The following is a 27,447-nucleotide window of genomic DNA, read 5'->3' as shown; positions in this document are numbered from 1 at the left end:
GACGCGAGCATTCCTTGCGCAAACTAGGAGGGATCTTTTCACGGCTTTCTTTTTGCTCCACAGCCGAGGTTATGAACTTTAAGGCGTTAACAGTGTTGGAGGGCTCTGCATCATGTAGTTTCTTTTTTATTTTTTTTGCTTTTCTGTTTTGGATAACAGTCAGGCAGAAGCATTGCTCTCCACCCATACGTGTGAATAGCATCCATAAAAGCTTGCCAAGCTGAGGCTCAGAGAAGCACTTCAAACATGCAAAAAGAGTTATGAATATGATAATCAGAAATGGTGCATTCAATGTGTTGCGTGGGGACGGAAGTATACTCCTGGGAATACATAACGACATGGCGAGGCTGTCTCTGGTGATAACTGAAAACCTACCAAGATTGCAGAGTCCCCCTGATCCAGATGAGAAATTTAATTACTGTGTAACTGGAGTCATATGCAAACAAACACGTTGTTTGTATTGTGTAAAACAGAGCAAATTCTTTTAAAGGGTGTATGTTTCCACTCAAAATCTTTCCACATGAAAGAATTTATGTCCCTCTCATTTCTGACCAACTGAAGGCAGAAGCCTCGATTTACCCAAACTGCAGTTGTTGGTTTGCCCCCCCAAATTTGTGAATGGGGGAGGGGGGGAGGTCACCCCCTCCCCCATTCACCCCCAAACAAAATGTAATTTACAAATCTTTAAACTTGAACTTAACTTAGGTTTCTTGTGTCGTAATGAATGAGAAAGGTGGCTGTAGCCATGCCGTTCACTCTCAGTATTGTCTGTTGTGTTTCTCTGGCAGTTTCTCTAGTCCAAATGAACTAAGTTGAACCAGCAACAGCAAACCCTTCAGAAAAGCATGGAGGTCAATGTCGGGGTCCGCATCAGTGAGTGTCTGTAATGTGAACGTTTTTTCCTTGTTCTAAATGAGCAGAAATAAAGTGTGTGTTTACAGTGTGTGTGAGATGTACAGTGGCTTGTTACCAACCTTGGAGGCAGATAAAGCAGAAAGCGTACATCGTTTCCACCGGTGGTTTTCTCCTGTTAATCACCGCAGGGGCTCTCCTGGCTTCCCTCCGCCGGGTCTCGCTCTCTCCTGCTACATCCATGACCGTCCTGGTGCTCGGCGGCTCCCCGGCGCTGTTCTCCGGCGACTGTGGGAGAGCCGTGGGAGGGAGCGTAAAAGAGATCCGTGCGTCACCGTGTGCGTACAGGTAAACTGACCCCGTTACCTGCGCAGGTCCCCGGGGAAGCCACACGGTCCGCTTACCTGGTTGTTTTGGAAATTAGCAGGAACAAGGCAGAAACATGTGAGGACGACGCTTCGGTTTACAGGCCAGTTAGACAAACGACTTAGCGAGTTGAGACTGAGAAGCCGCGCCGAAAGTTAGACACGAAGGTTAAACTTTTACGAGACGCAGGGTGGGTTTGGATTCAGGCCGCAGTGGTTCATTACTCGGTCTGTGTAGCCGCCGTCCTCCTGTGTCCAAAGCCACTTAGCGCCGGCCCAGTTCAGTGTGCAACAACAGGAGTTTCGCTCAGCGGTGTTTCCAAGTTGGCTTCCTCCCACTCGCCAGTGTGAGTTTTTTTTTTTTTTTTTTACAGAGCAAGTGGGGCGAAACAATACATGTGAGTTCCTGTAAGGACTTTCAAAATAAAAAAAAATGAAGAGTGATTTCTTCTCCCATTCTTCCGTGAAATTTGAGGAGTCAGAAAACGACGTGAAAAGATATTTGTTTGCGTGTTTGTTTGTGTATTTTTAGTTACATTTATTTTATCTAACTGTACCTTTCATGCGGTGTAAAGACTACAAGAGAAAGCAAAGCAATGTTTAACTCTACCCTCTTTGAACACATAGCAAACTTAAATAACTATATAAAGATCTTATTTTTCTTTCATTTTCATGCGTTTATTATGAGCCATACATTTTTTTTCTCTGCCCCACATGATCTTCTACACTTACAGGTCGTATTTTCATTACTCCTGTAAGTAAATAAGTTGCTATTTATGTGTATTTGATTTTGTACACTACCAATCTGGTCCATGATTGTATACGTACCATCGACGTATATAAATTTCTATGGACCAAATAAGTAAATAAACGTTTTTTTAAAAAAGTCTTTTTAATTTGAAATCAAAATATTACACATCCTGTATTAATCTGTGTTTTTCTGGTCGCTTGACGTGTATTCCCTTTCTCCCTACTGCGGTGCTTCCGGTGGCCGTTCTCGACCTGGGAAAAGGAGTACAACACTGCGACCCCCTGGATCAACCTGATCACTGTTTCCTTCAAGTGATCATGTACTGAGTTAAGAATAAGAAGAAGCAGATCCATTTCAAAATTACCATAATTGGCCCCCACCAACAACAGTGATGTTACTTATTTTGTATTAGAACCATTTGTCACAATTACTATTAATATCTAGTTTCTCTGTAAAGACAAACTAGATAATAATCTAGTTTAAACAACAAGTTTAAAAGCTCTGTAATTCCTGTATATATGTCTTTTATGCATGTAGGGACTAATAACTGTAATATCACATAATATGTGATTAGTATACAGGCAGTAGTGTTTTTTGGGGAAAAAAAAATGTCACAGTGCTCTTATTTCAGATTCTGTTTGACAGGTAATAAATGGTACAGAGTCCTGCCCACGCATGCACAGCATTCTCAGCATGAGGGGATGGCCCCTGCTGGCATCACTGGTTGTGCCATGTGTGGGACTGGTACCATGTTGCTGGTCCAGCTGGCACCTAGATGGCTGACAGAAACAGGCAGTCAACAGAGCTTAAATGATTGAAGAGTCGAACCAGCGTTGCCCAATGATAGGATGAGGCTGTGGTGAACATGTGCGGAGAACACCCAGTTGTAAAAAATTAAATACAAAACCTGGCAGCCACTTAAGAATTCCTAACGTATGAGGGAACAAAGCACTTGAACAGGAAGTCAGGAGCATGCACTCTTCTTTGATTTGTGTCTGAGGGCACAGAGTCAACTCTCACACACTAATGAACTCTGCTACCCTGACTTGCTGTTTGCTTCCAAAGACAACAGAGATTGAGCCTGACAGCTCTCAGCAGAGCGAAACCATCCTTGGAGCGGTTAATTCAAAAGCTCCCACAATTCCTAAGAGGCTGAGGCTCCACATTAAAGCTCTGACATAACCGAGAGATTTCCAGTGAGCAGAGAAACCCGGGCCGACTTCTACCAGGATGGGGAGAAGCATTGCATCTTGGCAAGGCATCAAGCGTTTACACAGCTCCCAGACTTAATCGGACGCTGATGTTTAAGATCCTGCTCAGTTACTTCACTTTTATGAACTGCAAGTTTGGAGATGGTGCAAAAACACAACACTGGTTATGATCTTGTCAGGTATTTTAAAGAAAATCCATTCAGTCAAATATTTGAAACACAAGGTTAGGGGTCTGTAGGGAATCCACATGTGACCTCATATGAATAAATCAAACATAAAAAAAACCCAACTATGAATAGAAAATTGTTGGCTTTATTTGTGAATCAAAATCAGGCAGTACTTTTGACATATGGGATTGTTTAAGAACAAGATCCAAACAGATGCACACTCAGTTCTACTCTTGCTGATTTCCTAACAAACTACATGATTTGTGGACTTATGATCAGAACCTATTTTATAAATTTATTATAAAGGATGAAAAGAAAAACAGGGACACATGTAAAACAAGAAAAAAAAAATCAATAATAATAATAATTACGAGACATTCCAGTTCTTTTGAGTAGGTTCACTAAAAAAAACAAAAAAAAAAATGCAATCGAAGACAGAAGACACCCATCAGAGAATTGTGCAAAATCTATCATTATCACATAGTAGAAATCTAGACACATCATCATGGATCATGACACATCCTAATCACTGTAAACAACATTTAAAAAAGATGCGCTCGCAGCTGGCAGTTCAAACGGCATCAGAGAACATTCAGGTTGACCAGGATGAATTAAGTGACCCAGATCAGCCTCGTGATTCTTCTTTATATACAATTTTAAAAGTTGAACATTTTCATGGTTGTGTTTTTCAGCTCAATGAGGCCATACATGACTCAAAGATTGTTCTTGTGTTTTCTCTGCAGTACAGAAGAGAAAGTGATGCAGGGGAAAAAAAACACACTCGGATCCCAAAGCTGTAGAGGTAAAAGCAGCAGCCTATTTAAATTGTTTTCCAAAACTATGTATGAACATAAAGTTATCCCTAACAAGCCACATAACTCGCATCACAATTCACCCTGTTTCCCAAAGCTTCAACCAACACCTCGCGTTGCAAGGAAATCTCAACAGGCAAATGTATCAACATTAAAATGAAAATAAAAAAGATTTTTTTTTTTAAACAGTGTAATCACGTCAACTTTACATCATTTGAAACCCAACAGACCTATTTATTATATTTCTAATTTTTCTGAGAAAACAATGAATGGCACAGGAAGACACAAATATCTGAAATCAAAAAAACATAAGAAGAAATATACCAGAACGGGTGACACTATGGCAACAGATGAAGTCAAAGTGCAGAGTCACAGTGATTCTTAATGAGGGGGAGATATGAGGTATGTTTTGTTGGCCACATGTAGGAGGCACTGAGGCGACACCAATATTAGGAACATGATGAAGGAAACATACAGCAATCTGACTGTCCAAGACAAAAAGCAACAATGTCAATTTGGCTGAAAAGGTCTTTGGGGTTGAATCTCAGAGGAAATGGGCTCTTTGGGTCAGATGCTGACAGGCAGATGCAGGGTGCGCGGGAGGAGGCTGACGTTGTCTGGTAGTGTTTTCGGTGATCATCATGGCTGCGATAAACGAGCCAATGGAAGGAGCACTGTCTAGGCTCAGTTTCCAGTGTAGAGGTCCACATTGCTGGAGCTCAGGCCCCGGCTCTCCCTGAAATTACTGCCACCACGAGTCTGACGAGAAAACAGGAAGACAGAACACAAAGGGGCAGTAGAGGAAAGTTAAAACATAACATTTCAGATAATATAGCATGAATTCAGGACAGTTTAAAAGATTATGTGCAAACGTTTCCTCACCTGGAACGAGTCATCGCTGGGTTTATTCAGGTAATTCAAAGACGCAGCTCGCTTCATGCTGTTGATTGGAGAGTAAGAAAATAGTTCATACAGAGTCAGAGATCAGCATGCAATATCAAACGCTCTGAATGAACTTTGAGGAAAAGCCATCATAAAAGAGGATTTCTTCTGTTCTTACTTGGTGCTGCTGCGGGGTTCTGGTGGCCCGTTGCCCTGCAGTTTCTTCACCAGCAGCTCGCTGCTGCGTCGTAAAACGTCCCTGAGCTTCCCCAGAGAGCCGCTCCGCTGGAGGGCTCCGCTGCCGTCCTGCAGACACACACAGTCATCAGCACCCAAGAATCTGCAAGTCTTTTTCTCAACATGTGCAGGCGCAGGCTGGTGTTTTACATTACTTATTGTGTAGGCTCCTTTTATGAAAAGTATAATCATCAAGTCTTTGTATGTACAGGTGAACTTATCATTATGGTCTAATGATCTTGTGATTTTCATGTAGAGTTAATCAAGCTTAACTGATTTCTGAAAAATAGTCAGCAACCATTCTGAGACTTGATTCCTCATTTTAAAGCAAAAATACCAAAACATTACATAGTTTGAGCAACATATTTGAAGAATTTTCTGCTTTTCTTTGTCTTTTGCGGCACCTTTGGGTTCTGGTCTACAACGTGAATGTGGCACCTTTGGGCTGCGGGATTGCGTGCTGGACATTTGTTACTCTATTCTGACCATTTATAGATCAAATGATTAAACTTATCAAGAAATGAACTGCCAGATTATTCAATAATGAAAATGATCAGTCAAATCCAAATTGTTTGTTACAGTAATGCATCCATCCATCCATTCATTCATTTATAGATTGGTGTAGTGCTTGTCACACTCCAGCTATCCTGCATGCTGTGTGTTTTAATTACTGCCCAACCAGTAAAGACAGCATGAGTGTCTTCCTCCGGCTGCGGTGGAACCCACAACAAAATATTTATTTAACAGCGTTTGAGGTGTGATCATCATAACGCAGTAGAGGCTTATGACCAGCAGGGGGAACTGTGACTAAATCTGAAGATTTACATAAATTTGTACTAGGTCGTTATGCAGGCGCCAATAAAATATGAAACAATTTCTATTTCCACTGACAACACATTAATACAAATGGTCCCATCTGATAGAGAGAATAGGCCAAACTTCACAAATGAAAAACTTTATTTGAGAATACCAACAAGTGTTGATGCAATAATCATCACAATGCAGAATGGTAAATATAATGCAGTCCTACTTACTAAGATAGTGCTTATAGACCTTACCATTTATGTTCTTCCACTTTAGGAAACTGAAGTCACACTATATATGTCAAGAATAGACAGTTCAATAAATAAGCATTCCACTAACACAACAATATTGTCATAATTATGTGATGTACATAATCAATTCTTTTGTTCAGAGTTGCATTAGAAGTATAGGAGTACTTGTTGGAAGGAATGAAGAATCAAGGCAAGTAGCATACTGAAAAGCCGTATAGTGAATGCACTTGTCAGATCTATAAATACAGTCTACAATTACACTTCCGAAATGTTAAAGTCATTTTTACATTCAGTGAGTTAAACATCTCAAATAACATGTTGATGTTGAAACACTCGCACTGTACTGTGGGTGTTTAAAAAACATGATTCACCAAAGTGACAATGTTTACTGGCAAACAACCTTGTAAGAAAAAGGCAGCACACTCCATTAAGCTTTGTGTTCAAATACAGTATCCATAGCCAGAGTGGGCACTGTGACTGTACCACCAAAACATACACAAATACACACTAGAACTACTGAGGAACCCAGGCTTCCACTCAATTATAACACAACAAATAAAGGCAATTCTGGGCATTTACGTCCTTTATTTTGAAATTATTATTATTTAGAAATCTCTCAAGGGGTCAGCGTCTATGCGAGACACTCCGGTTGATCTCTGCCATCATGTTGGCTTTACAGCCTCAGCCAATTCCCTTTGTAAATGCGAGCTGCTGTGTATGCTTTGTTCCAATGTAGAGCCTGTATGAATATCAGGCTCTACATTGTCCTTGGCCTCTATCAGACCAAGGACACTGAAGCGAGTAACGAGCAACGGCAACGAGAGCTTGCTATGATCTGACCATTTTGCGGGTTAGCTTTGGCCTATTTGATGCTGGCCCCTCCTTCAATGACTACAGGCAACACTATGGCATTGTTGACGAACGGCTGCCTTAATATTCAGCCAAAAAGGTAATCGACGTTTAAAAAATGTAAACAAAATTATTTAAAAAAAATGAAATTAAAAAGAAATACATCTATAAAAACAAAAATAGTAACACTCCCTTCTCATTTCCTGCCAACTAGGCCACAGAAGTTAGAAAAGAAATATTTTGACTAGCATGTGAAACTACACCGTACCATTTATTTTCAAACTGTTTAGGCATTTGATTTCATTATCGCATTAGTCAAAAACAGAAAACAGGTAATGGCCGCAAAAACAGCGTTCTTTAAGAAACAAAAACATGCTATAATGGCTAAATACAGGGACCAGGTTGGAAGCTAGCTTCAAGGTCACATTTCACTTATTGTAGAAGCAGACTGTTGAGTGCTCAAAGCAACAAACAAATTCCGAGTAAGACCAATACAGAGCAAATGTGAAAATGATTTTGTAATATACTGACTCTATAGTGACTGTTTTCTGTGACTGTAGGCTGGAGCCAAGGCTGCCATCAAAGGTGACTTTCTTGATCTTTTTTGTTTTGCCATCTTCCAAGCAATTATTTTCCTGCTCCTCTATCTAGCCAAATGAATCTACTATGCACGAATGAAAAATCACACACGGGTGTTGCAGAGAGGAAAATGTGCGAGTGACTTTCTCACAGGGAAGAGATTTCACACACGATGACTTCTTTAACGTTAAGTGAGACAAAGAGCTGAAATAAGGATCTCTGAGATGGTGTGCGACAACAGGGTTAGTGAGAGGAAAAGGATAGAGCAGAGATGAGAAGACCAAACGTCCCAGTGGCTGTCAGACGAAGAGGGGACGGAAGGGGGGGGGGCTTTCTGAGTCTCTGCCAGATGGGGGCGCCGGAACGGCAGAGGAGCTGTTGGTTTGAGAAGGCCAGAGGGAATGACAACACACATCCTTTTGCTATTGTGTTGGGGAAGGAGAGAAGGATGGAGGAATAATCTTGATGGCTTAGGCCTGATAAAAGAGAAAGAGAGAAACAGACAAAAACAGCACACATTTTAAGATTAACAGCTCTGGCTTGGGTTTCCTGCACTAGACACCTACACCTGATCCTGAACTTCATCCCCTTTCTACACTAAGCTGTAATAGTCCGATGTTAACTATCCTACGCCAGATTTATTGTATTAACAACTGCAGCTTGGCATCTTGTTATAGTTTCTGTAAGCCCCAACAGAGGAATTTCCACATTAAAAACAAAATGAAAATCCAGCTGCACAGGAGCTGTTGGAGCTGCTGTCTCTTTGAAGAATTACAGCTGTCTTAAGAGTTACATTCCAAAAAGCAGGTCAGTGATGCAGCAGAGGCTGGTGGTTGCAGTCACTGTGACTCAGCTGTTTCTCTTTCCTCTCTGGGTACCAAGAAGTCTAAACTTGGCACCCTGCACCCAGCCAGTGACTGTGCACTGCAGACGTGGAACATCTGCAAGCATCAGCGCTGGAACAGGTGCTAATACAGCCCTGACACTGACGACAAGAGGGGCTGATGTAGTGAATAATACCTCTGTCTGCAGTAATCTGAATCCACAAACCCTGCAAATTATCTAAGGCAAAATTTTCATCTGCATTTGTAACCTTAATCCTTTGGCACTTTGGCTTAGCCTATTACTGTAAAACATGACTAATTATCTAGCTTATCAAATAATGTCGCTACATCCCAACCCGCCAAAGCATACTGTGTGGAATGAGAGCTGAAGAGGGAGAGTACAATCCACTGAGTGAGAAAAAGGAAATTTGATTGACAGGCTGATTGGTTGTCACGGCAAGAGTAATCAACAAGGAAGTAGGTTAGTGATACACAGAAAAGGCAAAGGATGAAATCTAGAAGACATGCAAACTAACAGGCAGCACACTGATGCATCTTGTTGACAGCATAAAGCACGCACACGCGCGCGCACACACACACACACACACGTACTTGTAAGTCAAAGCATGTGTTTTGAAGAGATGACATATGCCACCTCTTCTTCATTACTTCCTTGTATCCCTCCACAAACTAAGCAACTGAGCTCCTGTAAAGTGGCACTTCAATTAGTTCCACCTAAGTGCTGTGATAAGAAAGCAGAAGGTATTTATTCAAAGTGTGTAAACCACTCCGATAGGCTCACTGACATAAGAGACCTTCTGAGAGCAGAATGAGGACATGTTTAGGCAAAGCTACACAGTAGGCGAGTGACGTGACATGCCCTCTCAGCAAATTTGTACAGACAAGTAGACGGTACTTTACAAGTCTACAACCCAACGGCAAAGTTGTAGTTAAACGGAGCACCTTTACAGATTTTTAAATGAATGGATTCATGGAATTTGTTACATAATCTTTAAGTCAAAAGCACAAATGTTTTTCTATAAATTAACTTTTAGAAACAACTGTTAAAAGCATGAGAATGTTGTGAGTGCATTTCCTGTTTTGACTGTGTGTACTGTGGCTGTGACGTGGAAAATGAAATGCGAGCACACACCCAGCAGTCCTCCGCATGCCAACACGTTTGAAAGACAAACAGGTGCACCCCCAGATGAACGTGCATGCTGTCGGACTAGCCGTTTTATGCGTGTGAACATGTGTGCAGAGAAGCATTCACACAACAGCCAGCAAACGAAACCCCACATTTCTACATGATGTTACTCTGAGAGGGAGCGGCAGACATCAGGTTAACAGAGGTTTCTCAACCATGTGAAAACACAGTGAACACACACGGGTCCATTAGTGCGCATGTTAAGAGTGAGCCCAGCAGGCTGGAATTGCTACATGCATGTTTGGACTGGGTTGGTGCGGTGAAGGGCGTGGCTGCACTTTAAGTGAGAGACGAGGCACAGGCTCAAGTGAGGCATCTCTTCTGGCACAATCCTGCCCTCTGGCTCATGTAAGCTCCACCAGAGGGCTGCTTGGAGCTGGGACACGGCTCTAGCAGCACCTATTTAAACTGCATACGCCCCTACACTGAAGAACCGTTTGTAGCACCAACCTCTTCAGTAATGACTTGCACTGTGCAGAAAATAACAGCCCTGCAGCGAAATGACACTATCGATTTTTGAAACGCAGCAACCTTATAATGAGGCTATAAAATCAGCAGGATGAACCACTACATATGAACCTTCCAGTTTACTGTGTGGAAGGACAAGCATCAGCGACACTGGGAACCCTGTCAGTTGTGTTTAATGGTGGAAAACACCACACGTCTTAATAGGGATTTAGACAAGCTGTATCTCTGCAAGTCCCGCAGAAGCAAATAAATATTTAATATGTTGCCAGGGTGCCACAGAATGAGCTTGTGCCTTTTTGTTACAGCTCCACTTGTGCAGAAGCAATGCCGGCAAAACAGCCATTTATTAAAACGAGACACTTGGACTTCATTGTCGTGCAATGAACAACAAAATAATGAACATCTGGGCCCAAAGCAAACACAGATGCTGTCAAAAACAACAGGTCAGCATGCCAAGACACTCAATCAGCTTTTCTGTTTCGCAAAAGGGATTTCCAAGTCAACCTCATGAGAGGAACAAGGCACATATACATCAAGCTGATGGACTGGCACAGATACAGTTCACTGAGTGTAGCCAAATCGACAAGGTTTTTTTTTTTTCCTTAAAGGTGTGCCTCAAAGCAATTTAGTGCAAAAGCAGGTTGTGCAACCTGGACTTTGTTTCCAGAATCACTCATATACAGAGACATCATAAGAGGTCATGCACAAAGGACTAATTTGCGCTTTGTGCAGTTTGACCACAGTGAAGAGAGGGCCTTCCTGAGCTTCCTGTGCGATGCATCGTTTAGTAGGGCTTCCTGACTGGCTCTGATAATTTAGGTACAGGAGCCAGAAGAGTCAGTTTCCTGCCTCCTAATGCCTGGTCCTCTTGTCTCACCTTCCAAGTTAAATAACAAGTCACTGTCTTTCTTTTTTTAAAATTCTTGGAGGTTTCTTGTATTCTTTGTAGACTGTCCTGTACCAGTCCATGCTCTCTGTGACTTCATTAACACCACCTTGTTCTTCCAATGAGGTCACTGGCCGTGATGACTCAAAAGTAGTGGATTTGTACTCACCCCGTTCCACTCCACGCCCATACTCACTTCCTCGCCAGTCTCAGAGCCGCTCTCATACTTAACGCTGGTCAGGCTATCCCTGCTCCTCCGCCTGTCACCCTCTGTATCCTTCAGAAGTTCCACCACACGTGTCTGGTGGATGGGGTCGATGCCCTGGGAATAACACACAGGTACAACACATAAACAAACAAACATTTCATAATCAGAACTGGCTCAGAAATTAGCAGTAACCTGTGAATGTGGGTGAGCGTGCAAAGTTACAGGGAGGTATTTTAGGGATTTTATGTTTTCTGTCTCTTAATGCATTCAAAACACCGTCACTGAGTCAAGGGAACATTTTTAAATGACCGTGAAAGGGGGGTGATGTTATGGAAGGAGGGTGGAGGCTCTACAGGGGCTATCAGTTAGAGACAAACCACTTACTGTGTTGCTCTGGATCCATAGCAATGTAGAGAAAGGGAAAGAAATATAATGAGATTTGCTGTCCTGACATGGGGAACATATTTAACAATTCACAAAAACAGGAACTGATCATTTATCCGCATGCAGAAATTGACATATTCACTTCAGGATATGCTGCTGACCTGCTTGCGAGATCTCACGGCGCACTCTTCCAGGGTCTCAGCAGCCTCTAGTTTGCCCTGTCGGCGATACAGGGCGCCCAGGTTCCTCAGGGTGGTGTTCACTGTAGGGCTGGACACAGAAACAGGCACACACCAATTTATAGGTCATTTGAGAAACATCCATCCATCCATTTTATCCATCAGGGTCGCAGGGGGTCTGGAGCCTATCCCAGCTGACTACTACTGCACACCCTGGACTGGTCACACCAGTCAATCGCAGGGCTGATGCACAAAGACAGACAAACACACACACACCTAGGGGCAATATGGAGTAGCTTGTGCATGTTTTTGCGATTGTGGGAGGAAGATACCCACACAGGCACAAGGAAAACATGCAAACTCTGCACAGAAGGGCCCAAGCAGGGATTCAAACCGCATGCAGAAATTGACTCTTGCTGTGAGGCGACATTGCTAACCACTGCTCCACCGTGCCGCCCATACGAGGAACAATTAAATGCAAGTGGAAGAGCTATGTACTTTGCAGTAAGACAATGCTAAAAACTGTTAGTTTAAGAAAATTATGCCGTTCTAGTCACATACAAAGAACACAGCAGGTATTTCCACAGGTTACTGACTTTATGCATTTATAAAACAATAAACAATTTATTTTTATCTTTATGAGCAAGGTGTAAAACCACTTATCAGGTCTTGCCTCACCTGTTCACTTTGCATGCCTTGTACCAGCCTCCGTACTCTCCGTATGGAGTATTGTCTCTATGCTTGCCCTGGAAGTAAATAAGGGAGAACAGGAAGAAAAGAGTGTGAAGGGGTGTGGAGCTTTGAACTGGATCAGCAGCATTTTTCCCTTTATTTACACATAACCATCATATGCCCACTGGGGCTTATATATTGTATGTGAAGGACAATACCGTGAAAAAGAGATCACATTTCAACTTCCTTTAAAGTAAAGTCAACCTGTGCTCCCATAACACAAGCTGCCATCAGACACGCTTCATTCAGTGTTTTTAATATTTGCGCTTTCTTTTGTTCAGAATGACATGAGGTTGATGACACAAAGCGCTCACCTTGCTCATCTCCTCTCTTTCCTCAGCATGCATCCAGATGGGCTTGTTTTCAGCTGCAGACAGACAGACAGCAGAGGTAGTCTAGACACAGCGGTACAACAGGACTAGAAAACAGATCAACTGGTTCACCTGAGGATGTTTCATTGAATTCATCTTGAACTAATCATGATGCAGGCTGAGTTTTCCACCTTATTTCTTAAGGTTTGTTAGATAATCCTGTGGCTTGTTAGGCAGACTAACTGTATTGGTATTGTTTCTATATGTTAGGTGAAAGAAAACACTTCTGGATGTGAAATGAGCCACAATATAATACAATATTTATCTCTGTGGGCTTATTTAGTAACACTGTAAATACAGTAACACACGTTATCACGTCTTTGTTTCAAATTTAATAACATTTTTGCAGAAAGAAATTTAAGAAGTTAAGAGAGGGTGTACTTCTCAAATCAGAAAACTCAATGGGCACTCAAAAGCACGATTAAATCGTTTTACTGTACAACAACCAGGTGAAAAGACTTGTACTGGTAAGTAGACTATCTAATTATAAAGGTTAGCACACAGTTTTGAGATACAATAGCAGCACTTAAACATTTACAATTACAACTAACTATATTCCTCCTATTAATTTATTTGATGTGTCTTTAAAACTCCCACACACAGAAACTATACCTCCTTAAAATTAAAAGATATTTAAGACTATTTCCTACTCAAAACATAAACCATTGTTTACCACTGGGACACAAACTGTTGGTGCTTAATGCTGCTGTGCTGCTTCCCCTTAACCCTGGAACACTGTTGTCAACTTAAGTGACACATGAAAAATAAACCTTTCAGAAAAATGTGAGATGATTTTGCTTTTGCTCAAAAAGCGTTGGTGTGGCACACTGTGTGCCGAGTCCCTTTCATTCCTTTTTCAAAGCAGTCAATCTAATCCCTGAAGCAAAGCTGATAGAAAGCTTTGCTTAAACTAAAAGAAGAAAATTTAAATTTCATCTTTAAGACAAATAGACTCTTTCCTTTCTCAAATAGTTTATTTAGGTTGATTTAGTCCTCTGAAGGATGCAGGTCAGCACCCTGTTTAGAACACTGTCCACTTTTTAACCACCTCTCCATCACTGACCCTGCTCGCTGGTGGAAACAAGACAATGGTGGAGGAAAATTGAAAACAACAAGAACAACTTTAATTGTATATTCTGTGGAGCAGAATAGTGTAACCCACCACCATTTTTCTTGGTATAATGTTGAATTCATTTATTGTGTTTCTAGACTGACTGAAAGAACAATCTGCACCACAGCAATACAAAAATAACCCTTTGAACCCCCACATGCTGTACAGTGTTTACTATGAGGCCTTACCATCAACAGATCCAAACTCTTTCTCATGAGCACGAGTCAGAATCTCTTTGTACAGAACCTCAGCCTCTTTGTATTTCCCTTGTTTGAGAAAGCAAGATGCCTGAAGAAGAAAGAGAAGTGAAAGCACATTTTAGTGTTGGATCAATTAGGCCTGTTGACTCACAGTGTGCCTCCTTAGAGAGACCTCCCCATATTTCTGCGGTGCACCGTGACTCATGAAAAATGATATAGTAGCACTACTGATGGCTTGGTACCCTATAAGCAATGATTATTGAAGCTTTTATATAAACACCTCTGAAGAAGAGGACACTTGTGCTAAAAGAGTAAAGTAACATTACATTCAGCTGTCTTTCCTAACTTGTATCAAAGCCTATGTCTCTTTCAGGCACAGTGTAAGCCTGAAAAACACCACCTGAACACAAGTTTCAAAGGGACAATCCAAACAGAACATTTGCAGACAGAAAACTGTTATAGAGTCTACAAGCTGAACACCCCCGCAGAGACAACGCTGGGCTCAGAACAAATGAATGACGCCGCTCACAATAAAACTACACCCTGCCTGTGTTTACCATGGTGCATTCACAGCTCAATAGGGAGTGTGATTCTTGTCGAGATGAAAACTATACAAAAAGGGCTTGAAAGGAAGAAGGGGGAGGAAGCACAGCAACAGCTGATGCTGGAGTGTTAACTCGTCTCTCACCAGGTTGTTCTTTGTTTTGGCCACATTGGGATCATCTGGGCCAAGCCTGCACTCATAGATCTCCAGGGCACGGCAGTAGTAGTACTCCACCTCCTCGTACTTGCCCTGGTTCTGGCAAAGCAGGGCCAGGTTGTTCAGCTGTTTGGCCACATCCGGGTGGTCCTTCCCCAAGACCTGATGAAAAGCAAGAAGAAAACATTTAACATTCTAGTTTGCGCCTCTGCCTCAGTGCCTTTGGCTTTGTGCATCTATATCTCCCCTTATGTACCTCTGCTTTCACACCTGCCTGCTGGGGGCACTCGGGAGATCTAATAAAAGGCTGGCTGATCCATAGAGAGGTTACAGAATAGAACTTTCAGGAAAAGAGACTCGTACTCTGGTGAGCTCAGCTCTGTAGCGTCGTTGCGTCTCTTATATTATCTCCTACCATGCACCCCCCAACACCTGCTATCCATTTTCAGCTGTGCTCTCAATTAAACTCTCCAATTCCCCTCTGACTTGGGCATGGCACCCAGCGGAAAATGCACAGACAATTTAAGAAAATCATTTGCTCTTTTTCCTATTTATAGTTGCTGCTGTTTCAATAGCTCCAGTAGACATATTGGAAATATTAACTCTGTTAATTAATTGCTCACTGTTGCTGTGAGATGAGGGCCTAGTAGCAGTGCTGTAGGCAGCTCTACTGGTGCAGTCCAGGGATATGGCCTACCTTTTCTCTGATCTCAAGAGCCCTCTTGCAGAGAGGCTCAGCCTCCTTGTACTTCCCCCTCTTTCCATACAGCACAGCCAAGTTGTTCAGTGTTGCGGCAACCTGGACAGACAGAAACAGAAAAAACCTGATTACGGCCAATTACTTCCTTTTTACTGGTAGCTTGGTTTCACACTATGAAAACATAATTTACTGTTGACCTATCAATCATAAAAATGCATACTATTCAATCAAGCAGTCTTTTCAAAAAGCACAAAGCCACCTGGATTACACAGCATGGTAGAGACCTGCCTTTGCTATTCATTATTGTGTCGAGGATCAGTCTGAGTGACACGACTAACAATGTGAAGCAAACTGCAAAGCCCACTGAGCTGCAGCGACCAGCACTGTGCTTTAATAGCTTCCTTTAGGCTTTATGACGTGTTTAGGTGTCACAGTGTAAATCGATACTTACAAATCTGTTGACAAAGGCAATGAAATACGTAGTGTATTTTCATGTTTTCATGTCATTGTAGTCTGGTGTATTTGGTTCATTCCAGCTGTATGTATATTAAGTCCACAGGCAAATGGTCAAAAGTCCATACTTTAACAGCCGGAAAGCCATATCTATTTAAACATGGACTTGTCCACATGAAGAAATGGTTGCCATGACAATCGTGGAGCCTTACAGCCGGATGGTCTTTGCCCAGAGTTTTCTCCCGGATGGACAGAGCATCATTGAGCAGATGGGCAGCTTCTTTGTATTTGTTCTGATCCCTGCAAGGGTGAGAGGGAGGGGACAGTGAGATAAGAGACAATATTTCTCTCTCTATGACTGAATTTGTGAAAGAAGGAAGGCAATATGGCACAAGCTGAACTAGCTGAAGCCCCTATATGGAAACATTTCTGACCTGTAGACCAAGGCAAGGATGTTGAGCATGGTGGCCACGTCAGGGTGATCATGTCCAGAGGTCTTCTCCAGGTCCTCCAAAGCCTGCTTGCACAGGGGGACGGCCACCTCGTACCTGCCCTGGGAGGCGTACTGGATCACCAGGTTGTGCAGGGTTCTCAGACGAGCAGGGATCTCGTAGCCTCCCTGCTGAGCTGCAGCCACTGCCGCACTGTTGTGTTGGTGCTGCACTGTGGGGTCACACAGGAAAACAAAAAATCTCTGAGCTGGTTATAAAAAGGACTACACCTGCATGCACACGGTACTGTGGTTTCAGGGAGTAATTAGATTATGGGGATAATTCAGTCAGTTTTTAATGACATAATGAGATTACTTATCCCAGTGTCCTGGGCTTACACTAATAGTCAGGCTCATTTACTAACGGATGGATGTGACACCAAAGAATCCAGCCTTTAAGATCTAATATCAACCAAAAACACAAGATCTTTCTTCTGAGCAAGTGCCTTTATCATTATTATCATTATTGCCCTACTGAACATTCACTATGTAAAAGCATCATTATTTTGACCAACATAAATGCTATTTATCACAACTGTTTCACTAATTGCTATTCTAATATAATAATTTGCTTTAATCACGTATTGAAAATGCATTGTGATAAAAATGTCTTTACTCTTGACGGCGTCAACATCATTTTGGAAGAAATGAAGTTCTTACTTCCTTGGCCATGCTCCTCCTCATCATTAGGGAAGAGGTCATCCAGGGAGTCCTTTGGTGTCTCTCGGTCCTTCTCCTCTTGCTGTCATGACAAAACAAACCTGCCAGTCAAATCCTCTAACAGACAGGAGGAACTGCACATCACGAAATAGTTCAATGACAGGTAACGGAACCAACATGGAAATGAAAGATGGCAAGCACATCAATCTGATTACCTCAAAGCAAGCATGAGTGAGATAATATCTGTTTGGAAGCTTGATACATATATGATTATATCAGCATGAAGAGATACCAGCTGGCATCACTGTTGTTTAGTTTTTAAAAATCTTTCTCACAACATTCAAGTCAACTGCTTTCAGCAATACCTCAATTAACATATCATATTTATCAAAGATGGACAAAAACTACATGTTAGGTGCGAGGGCAGCACAAAGCAGCCCGTTAAAAACTGGAAAATGGAAAAGTTGCTAAACAAGGATCCTTTAAGCTAATGGCAGGATGAACTCCTGTTGAGTTAAGCAGTTAGTCGATGCAAACTATTACAGCCAATTTTGTAACAAATAATCAGGTCAGAATATGCAGTGATTCATGCTGCCATGAGATTAATGAGGACTTGACCAGGAAGGCTCATTCCTGGAAGACCTGGCAATTTCATATTCCTGTCACAAACACTAAGCTATAAGCTCCCCAGTGTCAGATATCACTGGCAGCTTGGTGCCCTATAGTCATTTTAAGATTGATTAAAAGTTAAGTTGTTCAAAGTCAGTTCTCAACTTTTTCACATAGAAGTTTTCCCAATTTTACTTGGTAAGCTAAATAAAAATAAAATCCGAATAATAATAAATAATAATAATAAATACCCCCAAAACATACAAACCCAATCTCACTTCAATATATTCAAGTATCAATCAAGTAATAATCAGTCTGTAGAGACACTTTTATTATAAGTGAGGAGTTTCTTGAAGCTTCCTGTCACTGTACAGTACTCACAGTGGGTGAGACATCTTCATCATATTTTTTAAGCTGGTTCATGAACTCCAGGTGTTTCTTCTCCTCCTCCAGCTGGGCCACGCTCTGCTCACTCTTCTGCAGCTTCTGCTGGGTGTTGGCCAGCTCATCCCGCAGCCACTGGTTTTCCTGGCAAAGCCTCCTCACCTGCGCACGCAGCTTCTGCTTTTCTGACTCCACCGCATTCAGGTGGTTGGACAGGGCCATCATCACCTGGGACAGAGACAGCATTGAACAACAGTGACATTTAGCAAGGACAGACTGTTGAAGCAGCACGGCAGGAGAGTACAAACTGGGGCTGACTGTGAATGAATCATGATCACCACACAAGCTCAGTATAGAAATGAGGAAGCTGTGAGGAAGCAGAAACACACAACGAAGCGAGCAACACATGATTTTGCGAGTTAAAAGACACAAAATTTATGACAATGTGAACCATTTCCTGACAATTCTTAAAAATTTCAATCAACTTTATTTAAAAGAGCACATATTTTCGCAGATCCTTTTTCGCATGTCCTCTCAATGACCAAACTATATCAACTCATAAACAAGAAGAAAACTATTCTGCCCTCCTCATACCCCTATAGCCCCATCTTACCTGTGCTTCTCCCAGGCCCAGTTCAATCATCTCCACTGATTTGCGGAGCAGGTTGGACTTCTCATGCACCAAGTTGGCTTCTTCATCCTTCTTGAGGCACTTGATAGTCTCCAGGAGGCTGTGGAGGATGGAGTTGTGCTCATTCTTCAGAGCCTCCAGACCCTGAATCACTAGCTTCGTGTTGGAGATAATCTCCTCCTGAGAAAGCTTCTCAAGCTTCTCTTCCCGTGGATACACCATGGTGGACATCTTCTATGTAGCTCAAGGAAACCTGTGCAGATTAAAGAGAAAAAAAAAACAAAGGATAGAGGGGCAGCTGTTAGAACACTTGAACCCACTGGAAAATGTGGGAAAATTTAAGCATCTGCTACATTAAAGCACATTTCCATCATGGCTGACCAAACAACCAGCTGTGCTTGTTTAACACTAAAATACACAAAACCTAACCAGAGAAAGCAAGCTTCAATTTCAAAGGATTTTTCAGATTACAAACCAGCTAAAGCATTTTCTACCAAAGCAACATGACATTCTCTGTTCAAAAACATCAGTGTCTGACAGTGAAGAGCCCTGCCCTGCCACAGACACAACGTCATTTCTGTACTCCGCTTATAAGCAACTTGACAGCCATAAAGGGGAAATTAACTTGTGTTTTATTGCTATATGGAGATGGGGGATTCAAATTTCATGCAGGAGATAGGTCAGCCTTTCTTTGAACTTTTAAATAAGACAAATTCAGAATGGATGCAGTACAATGCCATTAGAAAGACAGGTACTTTAATAAAACTTGAATGAAAACAACTGTGCTCCACAACTGAGTCTGGGTGAACTTCTCAGCCACCTCCTTCTTTCAGCATTCTGAAGGAGTAACCACATACAAATTAAAGACACGGATACAGCTCCTGCTTCATGCATAGCCAAGGGCCACAAGGACATATTATTCTGGTCGAAGGACTGTTGGGATTTGGCACATAAATTAAGCTCCAGTTGGGAGCAAGGCTGCAGCTTGGTGTGTAACAGAGGGCACACAGATGCTGCAGTGTTGTTGCCTTCTGGAGTCAAGGAGAGAATGACATCACAAAAAAAAACTCAGTAATACAGCACAGCATCTGGTCAAGTCAGAGAAAAAAAACCTCAGTGTCAATAATATTGTGTTCTGAAGAAATGTCAGTCCTTTGGTGAGTACATGGAACATGTGCTATTTTCCCCAGTCTGAAGATAACCTATGACTCACTGAGCCACGTCGCTGTAGGCTACATCACGCAAATGTCAGTGCAAAAAGCAGCCCCGTCCTTCTGACTGGTCCAGGCAAAACGCTGAGCTACTATTATTAGCATATAGTTTGTAGCATTCCGTTTTTTAGCAGCATTGCGGATAAGATGTAGAGGATGAGGGGGCTTACGGTAATAAACACCAGCTGAGAGCCATCTGCCAAGAGAAAAATATACTTCACCATTAGTGAGTCACTCACTGCTTTGCTACTTGCATTTCAGCAATTGTGTATGAAATTGAGAAAATAAAAAAGACCAACAACAGCTCCACACTACCGTAATAAAAAGCCCCCTACAGAAATAGCTGTAAAACTCGGAAAAACATTTTCTTCAATATACAAGAAGAATGATTTGTTGGTTAGTTAGTTCTACTTGAGACATCACAACATGGCTGCTAAGTCTGCAACTAATCATTATTATCACTATCAGCTAATCTGCTGATCATTTCTCCATTACAGGTTAGTTCAACCAACAGTCCAAAGGCAAAGGATATCTCTTTATCGTCACAGAACGCTAAGGAAGTTGCCACACCTGAGAGGCTTCTTTTTTCTTTGTGTAATTTCAATGGACCTCAGCTCAGCTCTAGAGCTGACACTTGCACTGGCAGAAACACAGACAAGTCCAGCGGGGGCTGTTACTAGAATCCAGTAATTACGTCCCTCTTGTGATGTTATGCACATCATGTAATCACAGTTGGGCTTTGTAGGGACAGTGTTATTTATGATGCTAATATATTTCATGCTGGACACCGGACAAGCACTTGGGGGCTACAAACTGCCGTTAACAAATGGCTAAATGAGTTTTAGTCAGGATGACAATGATGACTATCTGTGCATCACCAGCTGGAGGCTTTAGATGGCCAGAAGAGCAGCAGTGACTGATGTCAGGTAAACTAACACTAAGGAGTGTTTGGAAGAAGGACATATCTACCTCTGTTGTCAAGTGAAAAGCCCTCTCAATTTATAAATGATGTTGTTTCCTCCACATTTCTTCCAGTGAAAAGCTTTACCATCCTCAGGTACATGAGCCTGCTCATGCAAATACACTGAAGAATTCAAATCATGTATTTATGAATTCGGTGCATGTTAGAATGAAAAGGTATAAATTAAATTTTCCTCTTTTCCAACCAAACAATGTTTGTGTGTTTAATTAAAGAAGCCTCAGTGTGGCAAGGGCAAAAGTAGAAAAGTGGACTAAGCCTGATATCAAAGCAGATAGTGTCTCAACATCAAAACCCCACTGCAATGAAACAAAGTGTTACCTTCTTAAACCACTTCAAGAGTTTTCAAATGATCAAATATATTGAAAGCATTTTTAGGAAAACTTACATGAAAGAAAAACTACACTACAGCACAGATAAGGTGAAACATATTCTGACTAAAAACTCACTTTACATATAAGTCAAATCAAATGTGAAAATGAATAGTTGAACTCTCAGTTGCATGGTTAAAGAGGTGTCTGACTGTATTTTGAATTAAGGATTAGTGGAGTCATATGCTATTTGAGCACTGTGCTAAGTAAAGGGGGTGAGTGATAAATAAAGACAAGGTGGGGATTATAAAACCCTGACATGTTTGACTGACGAGGAGAGGTTTGCTTTGCCATCTGAGCCTAAAGTACATTTCTCCTTGAGAATGTCTGGCGCCACGGCTCTTACCTGCTCTCAAATGATCTCTTTGAAAGATCAAGCATATTCACAGATCAGACGGCTTATTACCCTGTACAGTTACTTTGAGTCTCAGCAGTTTAACGCCTATGTGGATGACAGAGCTGACTATCTGGGTACAAGAGCAGAACTGCTTTCATGTCAGTCAAGGGAGAAAAAAGCAGCTTTGCTTTGATAAAATACACAAACACCTGTATCAAGGACTCCTGCTTTCTTCAGAAGGTTGAAGTTAATATTTCCCAAGTCCCCAAAGAGATGAGATAAAAGTCCGACAGGCCTGTTGTTTTTCCTTTAAAGACTGCCCTTGAATTAATCTTTAACATTTACATTTTTGTGTTTTGTACAAATCATGTGCACATGAAACAAATGATAGCATCGAAAGGTTAAACTCCAGAAGAGCATGACTCCACATACTGCTGAAACAGATCACAGTGCTTTTGGCACAACACAAAAATGCACTCAACATGTACGTGTAATACTATACAGCAGCAGATATTCACTTGATATGGGCTTTTATCCAAATACCCTCATGATCAGGATCAAGTATTAGTCAGTGTTCAGCAGCAGTGAGTTGGGTAGCAAATAAAATGTTTACCTCTTAAACTAAGCAAAAAGTACACACAAGCACACAAGAAAAATACTTTCAAAATCTCCCTCTGCACAGAGCTACTTGACCTGCCATGGTAATATATACACAACACAAGACATGGTGCATTAGCAGATGTTTCTTCCTCTCATTGCAACAGATGGAGTACTTAACAAAATTCAGCTTTACAATCAGGCTGCAATAAAAAAAACCAGCATGACATATTTATACTACATAGAAGACCATTATACTGAAACTATTTCTCCTGAGATGGTCATTGCTCATGAGAAAAAAAGGGAAATAGCTGACAAAATATAAAAAATGGGCAAATTACACTCCCAAATAAGCATTATATCAATTACCAAATCCACTAAATGCCTCCTAAAGGCTTAAGCCACATATCATTCATGCTGGGAGTATTTTTAGCTACTACTGCTAAACCACCAGACCAGAAAACTAACCTTGGTTTCGGTGTCAAATCAGAGCCTCATAGAGTTTGGCATGGAGAAAAGCTGATGAGGTAACGACTCCTCCTGCAGCAATAGCGCTACATGCCAGCAAAGTGCATGATAAAACTGCTGAGCTAATCCTAAGCGATCCTCCTTAAAATGAAAAAAAAGAAACCTTCAAACTGAGGCAAATTGAAATCAAACAGGACCAAAATTAGAGTGACGGAAGCCAGTGGTTGGGAAGAAGAGGATGGGCGCAGTTTGCAGGATGACGATGACCTTCCCACTGCTCAGAGCGACCAACATCAGCTCAGGGCGCACATCAAGAGACAGCCCCGCCCACAGAGGGAGGAAAGCAGAGCAGTGTGTAGGAGCAGGTCGGATGGGGGAGGGAGCCATCCTGATCTAGACTCTGCTCCTCTATGCTCATCAGACACAAAGGAAGAGAGTCTAATGAGACACAATGAATAGACTCAATGACAATATTTACATGTTCAAGAGGAGTCACACACCATCAGGGCCGAGGGTACACAGCACACTGCAACACTGAAACCAACCATCGCATGGTGCTAAACACTGAAAATCTTACAATTACTACTTACATACAGCCTGCAGCCCTACGTTCTCACCTTAGGGCCAAGCAATAAATGTCTGGCGAACCAGTTTTCCTTATAATCAAAAATCAAACCATTTATCTTGTGCAATCCAGAAAATGGTCATAAAGTGAGGAATATATGGAGCTCATCAAACAACTGCAACATGACACTGGACTCTAATGATCGCATATATCTGTATTTATATATCTATGTTTTTATATATATAGATATATATATGACAGATGGACAATCTCTTATGTGATTTTTCCAAGGTTGACTAATAAAGCAGTGATCTGAGAATCTGGCTTCTGAAAACATAATTAAATTGAATGTACCTACTACAAGCACAAGTCAGCACCTGCCAATAGACTGGCAATAGATCACCTAGTCAATAAATCAATCCAAAGAAATCTTAATGTGTTTCCACATTTCAAATTACTAGCAGAACCAGAATGCAGTGGATCACATTATACATATATATATATTTTTACATAACAGAGGATGTTCACTTTGTGAATCTGTGAAAATTACCAAATTTTGTTTACTAATAAAAACAAATCTCTTAAAAAACAACCAAACAGACCAGTCTCAATTTGATACTGTTTTGATAAAGTGGATAAGAAACTGAATTTTACGGACAAGCCATATGAGTCAACCCTGCTTGCAGGAGGATCAAAGGTCATATAACATTGTAGCAAATGTACTGTATCTCACTCAGAAGCCAATACAAAGGCCCAAGAGGAGGGAAGAGTGTTATGAAAGACCTTTATGTGTTTACAGAAACACCTTGTTGGACTCTGAAGAGTTTCACTCTTCATTAAGCTCCACCTCCAGAGGCCTCAAGCCTCACATCAACTCCTAAAGCCGTCACTCAGTCACTCATTTCTCATAATCCCTCCCTCCCTATCACTGCACTACAGTCATCCAAGTCAAGTCATCTATGAGAGGAGGATTAAGCGAGTAGTCCTCAATTGTACGTAAGTGCTACTGCCCTCTTTAATTGTCATACTGTCATTCTGACTAGATTCAAACTCATTAGAGGTTGGCTTTAAAACTATGTGGATTTGTTTTTAAGCAAACCTACAGACAAAAGTTTATATATTTGTTCTACAACCTTACTGAAAATCTGGACTGAGCTCTAGTAAAAACTCTTAATGAGAAAATACAAACGTAGCACAAGCTATGGAAACAGACAATTTGACAGAGGGTGTGGTGCCTGTTGGTACTACAGCAGCGAAATGCTAACACACGAATGGAACAAGTCAGACTGCAGTGTGTGCATCAACAAGCCAGTGGCTGAGCTCTGTGCCATCTCCCCAGAGTCGCATTTCCTGTCTACATGATGAAGTCTGACACTAACAAATCACTGTCTTCCTCCGTTTCCTGCACAAACAGCAATCCAAAACACTATCTGCATCAACACCAGACACAAAGGATAGCCCACCATCACAGAGGGTGTGGCAGGGACAGGGACAACCAGGAGGGAAACGCCACTGTCCATAGTCATGCATCACTCCACTGACGCCAGCTGCTACAGGGCCTTTTCCCACTAGTTGACTGAAAAATATCAACCTGAATGTTGCTATGATGAAGGCCGAGGTACTAAGTAAAACATCTGCCTGTCACAAGAGGTTTAATATAGAAATGAGACACCTGTGATAATGACAATGTTGATCATGGACGCAATGTTAAATACTTTTGAAAAACAATGCAACATGTTTGATTTAATATAGTGGTAGCTACATGTTAATGACTCTGCACAACATTAACGTGCTTGGAACACAAAGAAGGAGTCTCCTGAATATTTACAAGTTTACTTCTAGACAAAACAAAACAAAACAAAAAAAAACAGATGCGGCGGTCTATCGTTTGATATGAGCGTTGGTCACCATTAGACTCACAATTTCAATTTGTTACGACTTTCGCAGTTCAAAAAGGAACTATTGTTTTCTACGTTAATTTACCAGGCACTCAATTGACAATAAAGGCAAGTTTTATCCGTTCTTGATGCCACCAGATTTATTATGACATTATGTGGGCGAATACTATCAAGTTTAGCTAACGTCAGAATGAAGTCTGCTTTTTGATCTGTTTATCGCGCCGGTCAGCTAATAGCTAGTTTCAGCTAGCCTGCTAGCATCACCACTCCCTACTTGTTACGAGTTCGCCCTGACTGAACCACCGAGCTGATAATTTCTATACACGGCATCTTAAGTCGGCATCACTTTATTACACTGTCATATAGAGGGTCCGTGGACTTATATCCTAGAAGTTGGTGATAATACGGTTATCACTTACCGAGAGCTAGGACTGACGGCTAGCTCAGCCCCTTTAAATCCAAAATGTCTCCAGCACAGCGAGATTCTCCCAGCAGCCTATGCGGCTCAGTTGATGTGATGTAGAGTGACGTCATGTTTTTTCTTCGACACTTTCCTTAGAGTATCTATCTATCTATCTATAAAAAAATAGAATAAAAATACACTTAAAGGACACTTGTTTGATAATAATAATAGTAAAATAACAGTGTAGTAATAATAACAGTATATAATGGTAGCAGCAACGGTATATAATGACATCAATAATAATAATACTAATAATATATGTACACATAAAAATGTTATACATATATATATATATATATATATATATATATATATATATATATATATATATATATATATATATATATATATATATATAGCCTGTGCAAGGTGTGCAAACATACATAACTGCAATATTTGATATGTACACATGAACAGATATATGTATATGTACACACAATAATATTATATGATATACTGTATATGGGATATATAGTATAGTATAGATATAATATATGCATAATAAATACTTATTAAGACTAAACAACATATGCATGGGATGCATATATGATGGGATTCAGAGTGCAAAAGGTGACAGGTAGATTTAGTCCAGGAGTATAATCATGCAGCGACATCTGGTGGTTAACTTGTGGGCAATACAAGAACAGTGGTTTTACCAGTTTAATGTTAATTTTCTAAATGCTTTTAAAACAATTAATCCAAACCTATATTTTTCTTTCCCCCCCCCCCCCCGCCCAATTAAATATATTGCATCTTTAGAGTTCTCAGATAACATAAAGATGTAGCCAAATGCCAAAATATTTTTTTATTCTCATGATGATACATGATGAGAGACAAACCAGAAAATAAGATTGACTCTTAAAATAAAACCTCAGTTACTGACTATAATAATAAACCTATAAAATAAAGCTCCCAAAAAGTAAATGCTTTCCCATGAATAACTTGGCTCAATAAATCCAACTGGATCACATATTTGACTCAACCTTAATTCTAGGACTATTCAATGACAAATTCAGTTCCAAATTTTAAAACCAGGAAATGTATATGGGCCAGCCATGGGCCTATTTAAAACCTTTTTTCAGGTCTTGGTAACAACAAATTTTGAACAAATGTAAATTAATGTGGTAAAAATATAGCAAAGCTCATATATAGTCACTTACATGTACATCACATCCATAATTATATGTCTGTGAGACATGTGGACATATACATTATATATGAAGTTTAGCTATTGCATCATAAATCAGATTTATGTGTATGAGGCTGCTCAGAGGCTGCCTCTGGGCTGGATGTGGCCTGTGGGCCACCAGCTGAATGCTTCTGCTTTAGGCAATGGAGTCTCAATGATCTCATGTGCATCAAAGATTTACACACAGACAATATATTTGATTGTTGTTGTCATAATACTTTATTGATCCGTGGGGGGATTTGGGTTTGACAGAGAAACTTTTGACAAAAGCACCGAAGAAAAGCACCGCATTCCTCATCACTATGTATGAGACTGTGGTTCATACAGTTTAAAGGTTTGAACCAGGTTTGAAGCCAGGCTTCCTGGGACGGTCACTAGCTGTACCACCTCCTCTCCAGCCAATCTAGTACAC

At 41.1% G+C, this 27,447-nt stretch overlaps 2 protein-coding genes across 7 annotated transcripts in view; both read right to left on the bottom strand.

Moving 5' to 3' along the window:
• ptk7b (protein tyrosine kinase 7b) overlaps positions 1–1,575 on the bottom strand; it is a 71,031-nt gene extending 69,456 nt beyond the window's left edge. Inside the window, exons 1-2 of one of the 2 annotated variants that reach the window (XM_046401438.1) lie at positions 1,257–1,575; positions 975–1,126 (exon numbers count right to left, since the gene is read on the bottom strand). In XM_046401438.1, coding sequence (XP_046257394.1) covers positions 975–1,095 — 121 coding nt within the window. In that variant the 5' untranslated portion in view covers positions 1,096–1,126; positions 1,257–1,575. Of the gene's footprint in view, positions 1–974; positions 1,141–1,256 lie in introns of those variants that run through there. The other variant, XM_046401439.1, reaches the window with a different exon arrangement.
• A 1,894-nt stretch (positions 1,576–3,469) lies between these two features.
• On the bottom strand, positions 3,470–25,906 carry klc1b (kinesin light chain 1b). Of its 5 annotated transcripts, none has more exons than XM_046401442.1 (17): positions 25,803–25,906; positions 18,940–19,210; positions 18,324–18,554; positions 17,334–17,415; positions 16,618–16,846; positions 16,396–16,483; positions 15,728–15,829; positions 15,019–15,192; positions 14,319–14,418; positions 12,963–13,015; positions 12,595–12,662; positions 11,899–12,007; positions 11,738–11,746; positions 11,315–11,467; positions 5,219–5,346; positions 5,041–5,098; positions 3,470–4,917 (listed from the first exon to the last, which is right to left on the bottom strand). In XM_046401442.1, the coding sequence occupies exons 2-17, from the start codon at positions 19,186–19,188 to the stop codon at positions 4,843–4,845; spliced, it is 1,908 nt and encodes a 635-aa protein (XP_046257398.1). In that variant the 5' UTR covers positions 19,189–19,210; positions 25,803–25,906; the 3' UTR covers positions 3,470–4,842. The 5 variants fall into 5 exon arrangements, with proteins under 5 accessions (XP_046257398.1, XP_046257397.1, XP_046257399.1 ...); XM_046401441.1 differs by lacking the exon at positions 25,803–25,906 and adding an exon at positions 22,921–23,328; XM_046401443.1 differs by lacking the exons at positions 11,738–11,746; positions 25,803–25,906 and adding an exon at positions 22,921–23,323.
• Between the last annotated feature and the right edge of the window lie 1,541 nt (positions 25,907–27,447).

This window comes from Scatophagus argus, chromosome 10 (assembly GCF_020382885.2).
Source record: "Scatophagus argus isolate fScaArg1 chromosome 10, fScaArg1.pri, whole genome shotgun sequence".
Taxonomy (NCBI): domain Eukaryota; kingdom Metazoa; phylum Chordata; class Actinopteri; family Scatophagidae; genus Scatophagus; species Scatophagus argus.
The sequence above is the reverse complement of the archived record's forward strand: the minus strand, read 5'-3'. Positions and strand labels throughout refer to the sequence as shown.